Source organism: Ruditapes philippinarum, unplaced genomic scaffold (genome assembly GCF_026571515.1).
Source record: "Ruditapes philippinarum isolate M1 unplaced genomic scaffold, ASM2657151v2 ctg2556_1_1_1_1, whole genome shotgun sequence".
Taxonomy (NCBI): Eukaryota; Metazoa; Mollusca; class Bivalvia; order Venerida; family Veneridae; genus Ruditapes; species Ruditapes philippinarum.
The window spans coordinates 1-7387 of NW_026855047.1; the positions used below are offsets into that span (position 1 = coordinate 1).

The 7387-nt window shown below is 34.0% G+C and overlaps 1 protein-coding gene across 1 annotated transcript; it reads right to left on the bottom strand.

Moving 5' to 3' along the window:
* Positions 1-2424: 2424 nt before the first annotated feature.
* On the bottom strand, positions 2425-6733 carry LOC132741959 (uncharacterized). Its single transcript, XM_060730232.1, has 6 exons — positions 6301-6733; positions 5336-5516; positions 4979-5080; positions 4298-4512; positions 3072-3882; positions 2425-2493 (listed from the first exon to the last, which is right to left on the bottom strand). The coding sequence occupies exons 1-5, from the start codon at positions 6641-6643 to the stop codon at positions 3407-3409; spliced, it is 1317 nt and encodes a 438-aa protein (XP_060586215.1). The 5' UTR covers positions 6644-6733; the 3' UTR covers positions 2425-2493; positions 3072-3406.
* Between the last annotated feature and the right edge of the window lie 654 nt (positions 6734-7387).

Consider the following 7387-nt stretch of genomic DNA (forward strand, 5'->3'; position numbering starts at 1 on the left):
CCCTTTTGGGTAGTAGACATAATCATCCGGCCTTTCTCTCTTCCAGGCATAAACATTCTGTTGTAGATTTTTCCTGATCTTCAGTTGAAAACCTGTTTATAACATGTTTTAACCCTTAGCTTGCTGGAACCAGGGGTATAGAATCTGACAAGTCTGCATATGTGTGCCGTCTGACCAAGCTATTGGCTGACTTACAAAACATTTTTATCCCAGCATAATTTGGAGCAAGACAAGTCCATTTAAGAAATTTAGCAGATTAAGGGTTAAAGTAAATAAAAGTGCATATCTATCAAGTTTTATATTCTATTTATGTACAAGACTCTTTGGATAATATTCTAATAAATGAAACAGTTTTTATATAATATATATATAAAATATTTTTAGTAATGAAATGTGAATATTGTAATACAGTTCAATAAGGTATAGCATTGAAAATTTGAAATACTTACTGCAACAGTGTCAAAGCACTATACATATGATTTTGAAGGCATTTCTTGATATTCAAAAAAAAAAGTGGTTACCAAAATCAGGCACACAAGGAAAATGGGCTTTAGAAAAAGACTTTACATGTTGATTCATTTCGCTGGTATCTCTTACGTCATCATCAACAAGACTCAAGAGAATGGGTTTTTTTTATCACTCTTTTATCCACATTATGTGTAATACAATCAATCTGAAAAATAGAGTATGCATAACTTTGACTTTTTGAACAAGAGGGCCATGATGGCCCTGAGGTCGCTCACCTGTATATAGGCCCCTGGAGCGGGGCCAGTTTAAACCCCAGGGCTTTTATTTGAACAAACTTGAAAGACACCCATTAGACGATGTTTCATGATGTTAAGTTTTTATGTCACACATATAATGAAAAACAACGATCTTTCCTCCCTCGCCCCCTCCCGGCAGGGCTAATTTTAACTCAAGGGCTTTTATTTAAACAAACTTGGTAGACACCCATAAGAAGATGTTTCATTCTAAACATCTAAGCTCTAGCTCATCGGGTTTTTTAAAAGAAGATTTTTTAAGTTTTTACTATACACATATAAGGAAAATCAACGACACCTCTGGGGCGGGCCAATTTTGACCCCAGGGCTTTTATTTGAACAAACTTGGTAGACACTCACTAGAAGATGTTTCATGCTTAATATCTAAACTCCAGCTATTTGTTTTTTTTCAAAGAAGATTTTTTAAGGTTTTTCTATACACATATAAGGAAAATCAATGACCCCCTGGGGCGGGCCAATTTTGACCCAAGGGCTTTTATTTGAACAAACTTGGTAGACACTCATTGGAAGATGTTTCATGCATAATATCTAAGCTCTAGCTCTTTGAGTTCTTTAAAAGAAGATTTTTTAAGTTTTTACTATATGCATATAGGGAAAATCAATGACCCCCTGGGGCGGGGCCAATTTTGACCCAAGGGCTTTTATTTGAACAAACTTGGTAGACACCCATTAGAACATGTTTCATGCTAAATATCTTAGCTCTAGCTCTTTGAGTTCTTTAAGAGAAGATTTTTTATGTTTTTACTATATACATATAGGGAAAATCAATGACCCCCTTGGGCGGGGCCAATTTTGACCCCAGGGCTTTTATTTGAACAAACTTGGTAGACACCCATTAGAACATGTTTCATGCTAAATATCTTAGCTCTAGCTCGTTGAGTTCTTTAAAAGAAGATTTTTTAAGTTTTTACTATATACATATAGGGAAAATCAATGACCCCCTGGGGCGGAGCCAATTTTGACCCCAGGGCTTTTATTTGAACAAACTTGGTAGACACCCATTAGAACATGTTTTATGCTAAATATCTTAGCTCTAGCTCTTTTGGATCTTTAAAAGAAGATTTTTTAAGTTTTTACTATATACATATAGGGAAAATCAATGACCCCCTGGGGCGGGGCCAATTTTGACCCCAGGGCTTTTATTTGAACATTCTTGGTAGACACTCACTAGAAGATGTTTCATGCCAAATATCTAAGCTCTAGCTCTTTCGATTTTTAAAAGGAGATATTTAAAGTTTTTTTCTTTTGGTTGCCATGGCAACCAGAGTTCTGCATGGAATTTAATTCTTTGAACAATTTTTAAAGGTGACCACCAAAGGAACATTCCTGTGAAGTTTGGATTAAATTGGCTTAGTGGTTTATGAGGAGATGTCATTTAAAGTAAAAGTTTACAGACGGACGACGGACGGACGACGGACGAAAAGCGATCACAAAAGCTCACCCTGTCACTTTGTGACAGGTGAGCTAAAAAAATAATTAACATAACTTCTTAAGATAACAGCAGCTGGGTGTACAGATAATATAGATTATAGAACACTATTTATATATAATTACCCAGTGGAAAGACACCAAACGTGTAGTATTATAAGGAAATGTTAACATAAATAAAAAGTATTTAATTAAATCCATTTTAACATCACTTACCAAGATTGGACTGTGAAGTGACATTGGTATATGTCTATAAACTGTGCACAGAACAAGAACCAGAAAACTGTAATGAACAAACAGTAATTATAAAAGCTCTGAACAAAGAGCTTCAAAAAAAAACAAAAAACAAACAAACAAAAAACAATAATTTAAAATAAAAATAGAACAATAAAAAAAAACATGAACAAGGAAAACAAATAAAAAAATCCAGAATGAAGTCTCAGAAGACATCAAGTTGATTGCATAATAAATATTTTTAACTGTTTGATTTATGTACAAACACACAAAAAAAGAACTTCAAAAAAAAAGAAGTGTAATATTATAACATTTTTGATGATGTCTGTGTTCATTCAAAGCACTGGAAAACATTTGCAATATCATTCCAACACACTTGTCTTGTTCTAGAGCAGACAAACTTACAAAAACAAGAAATGCGGCTGTTAAAGACAGATTGTTATCTAATATGGGTGTCCGCAAAATTTAATTCCACATTTTAACTTATTAAACTTCATAAAAAAGAAAATTGCTTTGTTTGTGTTATATATATTGGATCATTCACCTAGGCAACTCAACTTAAAAACTTAAAAGATAACTCAACAGAACTCAAATATAACGAGAAAATCTGTATTGAAAGAAATGTACCTTAGAAATATAATGTCTCCCTTCATTGATGAAGGCAGCTGTTGCCTTGACTCGAAAATCTAATGCCTCTGTGCCACCATAATAAATATTCTTTGGTGCTCGGAGAGTGACTTCTCGATTAGCATGTTCACACTGCTGGCTGGAGCCAAGATCAGCAAACTGACTAGCTTTGAGTATTATTGGCTTCATTATTTCATCAAACTTTTCACGCAAAACTTCTCCAGTTAAATTTGTTTTATACGGTAAAGAACGGTGAACATACTTTTCATCAGGGGTTCTCAACTGTCCACAAAAGCTGGCTTTGCACAACTGATGGTCACCAAAGTTATGTGGAACTATAGCACATAAATTTTCTTGAAGAGCAACCTCATTACCACTATTTTTGACAAAGCATATGAAATGCATTTCTGTAAATGAATTATTGTGTTTTTACTTAATTTCACACCTTTTTGAGACTGTAAAGAATACAAACTTTTGCCAATGTTTTTCATTATATGGTTTTTATCAAATCTTTTCTTCAATGAAATGTTCTGATTATTTTTAAGTCTAGCTAGAAGAGTTGTATCTCCATCCCCTTCAATGTATTCTACAGGTGTACCTTCATTAGCAAGCTCTAAGACTCCCTTTTCCCCACTTGTGCTCTCCATCAGCCTCGCGCTTCCGGTATGATTACGTACACATCTGTGTTCTCGGACTTTCTTCCCTGGTCTGTTTCGTCTCCACCATGTGCACGTTGAACACTGCCTATGACTAACTATACCCTTCACAATTTTCTTCCCATAACGAGACTTGCTCATGAAAAAAGTATGGGCTGAAACAACAAAATGTTTTTTGGCACTAATAAATAAGTTGTTCTGAAAATCCTTTTTACTCAGAAAACTAAGCTATACATGATTATAATAACGGCTAAACGTCTATGTTCTCTACAATGATGATTTCAAATAATTATGTCTCTCAAGAGCTAAGATACCTTTTAATTAGAATTATATTTCTGTTATTAATTATTATATTTCAGTGTTTTTTTTTTTCTTTATTCATGATGACTTATCTTACTTGTAGCTGAAAAAAATGCATAAAAAAAATTCCCAATTTAAGTAAAAATAGCGCATTTTTCCCCAATCAGCCTGGTACCAGCACCATTCCCAAAGAAGTGTAAAAAAACGCTGTATTTCATGATAAAGAATGTATCAGTTACTAAGTATTTACAGCTGTACACATTAAGTTACCTGTTTGACTGTCAAATCCACGTTTCTGCCATGCAGTATCCACTGCACAGGACATTCCATATCGCCGCTTGCATGGAAATTTGGGCATTAGCTTCTTCTTAGCCTTCAGTTCAACATCACTAGCATTTCTTGTACGGAATTTTCTTTTATAATGTTTTGCTGGAGTTTCCGAAGCAGGAGAGTCAAAATCCACAGTAGTCCGTTGTATTCTCTCTCTTAAAAGTATCAGAAGAAATATACCTAAATGCTTAATAAAATTAATTACATGAAAAACACATGATGGCAAAATTGTACAAAACAAAATTTAACTGCTCTAAAATCAAAATAGGTATTATAAATAATTCAACAAAAAATAAATTTTATTATGCAAACAGCCAAAATTAATGGAAAAAAGGCTAGAAAAGGTAACAATTCAAATCAGACTTTCAGTTTATAAATATGGATATCAGTAGAAAACTGGATACTGCTCAAGCTGGTGCTAGAAAGCGCAAGTTTCATTAATACTGAACATTTCATAATCTCTTACAAACAGACTCAATCAAACAGAGTTTGCAACTTTCATATAATTTTGCTGTTTTTCAGTTCTTCCGAGATATCTCTCTTTTCCAGATTTTTTTATACTATTCATCATGTACAACTAAATCAATGCATGTTGCACTTAAATACAACATAGAAACTTACTTTAATGATGGTGATGCATCAGGCATTGGACAAACTCCAAGGTCATCTATAAGTCCTTCCATATGTTTAGCTGCCTCTTCTGTTTCTTCATTAGCAATATCACTATAAAAGGAAAATAATATTGAATGTGTAACTTTCATTTATTCCTTGGTAAATATACAATACCTCCTTGGGACTGGGAATTCCCATCTGCACCGGTTACAAGTGTAAGATTCACATGCTCTTAATGAAAATCAACAACATACATTGTATTTATTTCATTATAAAACATGCTGAAATATTATTGGAGTTGAAGATAAAAATGATGATATATAGTGTATACCAATCAGCAAATTTGAATTGAAACTGAATTCTCACCTCATTTCTTTCTTAAATGCATCCTTTGCTGCACTTCTTATTGAATTTTCAGCAACATCTTCGACGAAACTGCCTGACCTCCTTTCAATGTGTTTAAGATTTTTCCTGTGTATTGGCTGGATATTAAGTGTTGACAACAGATTATTCACTTTTCCTGCACCACCAACACTGTCAATCATAGCTGCAAAAAATCCAATATCAATATATTCACAATTCATGTGTGATATTTTACAGCAATGGCGTGACTAAAGTAAAGGGAGTTAACCTTTAAAATATCAACAGGGTCTAAAAGTAATTTTCCATTTTCCGGTACATACCGTATTCACAGTGTAAGAAATTCAGATTTGAATCCACTAGGCTGGTCGGACTACCAGATTGGAATATTCACTAGCCCAAAAGACATTTCACTAGCACGATTTATTTGTTCAAAACAGTTGTTTATATATTGCCTCTGAAAATACAGTAGCCTGGTCGGGCTTGTTACTGTGAAAAGTTGGTAGCCCGAGAAGAAATTTAGTAGTCGGGGGCTATAGGACTACTGCTAATTTCGAACACTGTATTCAGCTAAAGGCGATTTAATTCAGTGCAGCATAAATTGATGCACATTTGAGTTTGACATTACTGACATATTTTCCAAAAATGATATAATGAAAACATGAGGCCTAGACTACCTATTTTCCTATTCGGGTAAGTTTTTGGTCACAGTAAATAATTTACAACCAAAAGATTAGAATTTATTATAGTGTCTGTTGACATAAGTAATCCCATAAGAGGTGATTTTAAGAAAATAATATTCATATTCGGTACTTCCATTCATATTCGTGAATATGAATTCATATTCGGTATTTAGTCATACCGCAGCATGAACACTCATAGGCATACTATACATGTTGTTGATCTGTTATACATTAATTCAATAAAATAATAAAATACAATGAAATCAAACAAACTTCCTGACTGCTTACCTATTCCGAGATTTGTGTTCCCTGTAAAGCATGGCATGCCTCTCTTTTTGACCCTTCGAGTTTTGCAATAAGGTACACAATTGACTTCTCCACAGTCTATATTCTGACACTTGACGTATAGAAAGCCACCCAGTCCTTTCCTAAGCTCACCAACAACACTTCTGTTAGTTAAAAGCACTGGTCCGAGCCTACATACAGAACAACACTTCAAATTGTCCAACAAAAAACCCAGATCTAGTACACGCATTCCAACTCTCCAACCATCGCGTTTCACGTTATTTGGCAGGTCAATATGGATATCAGACTCACAGTAAGGCCGATTACATTCCTGTCCGTTACACATCGTTAACGTATCAGTATAATTGTGGTCAATTTCAAAATAATTACCGTCTACGGACGTTTTCCTACCCAAAATAGTTTTGGAATATCTGCCCCGTTTGTCAGGAGCAGCCATTTTGAACATTCGGATGACGTAATGGTTTCCCACTATAGTGTTATCCGTTGACTGGTAACCAGGAACCAGAAATTATTTACGAAACAAGTCGAGTGGTTACGATGGAAACAGGACGTTTCGGCCCCAAACCAAATCGGCCCCAGTCGAAAAATCGGCCCCTGGACGTTTCGGCCCTTTTCCGTGAGACGTTTCGGCCCCACTATAGTATATTGCTTGATTGATTAACAACAATTTATTTAATAACAATTAAACAATTATGACACTTTAATTCTTTAAATGATTATTTATTATCTTTTGATCTCTTGAACCATTTAGATGTACGTTAATGTTTTTAAAGGTGTAACAAACAATAAAGGCAGGTTACTTAATTTATAAAACAAACCACTAAAACTTCTGGATTAAGAAAGTTAATTACAATTATTACTTAGATAACATTATCTTTTGATCTTAATTAAACTATACGTAATTTTTTTCAAGGTGTAACTAATTAACTGTTTATAGCTTTATGCTAATTGGCGGTAAGTAATATCAGAGAAAACTTCAAAAGATATGAAAAACGGTTTGCTATAATCTCATGATAATATTTTTAATTATTATTGCTATTAGATAATGATAGATGCTAGATGTTATAAA

Excerpts from the sequence above, each read along its gene's own strand:
- LOC132741959 (XM_060730232.1), bottom strand. The coding sequence starts at position 6,643 with ATGTGTAACGGACAGGAATGTAATCGGCCTTACTGTGAGTCTGATATC. Across the intron at positions 5,517-6,300 it reads GAACACAAATCTCGGAATAG|CTATGATTGACAGTGTTGGT; the intron begins GTAAGCAGTCAG and ends GATTTTTTGCAG. Across the intron at positions 3,883-4,297 it reads TGGATTTGACAGTCAAACAG|CCCATACTTTTTTCATGAGC; the intron begins GTAACTTAATGT and ends TTGTTGTTTCAG.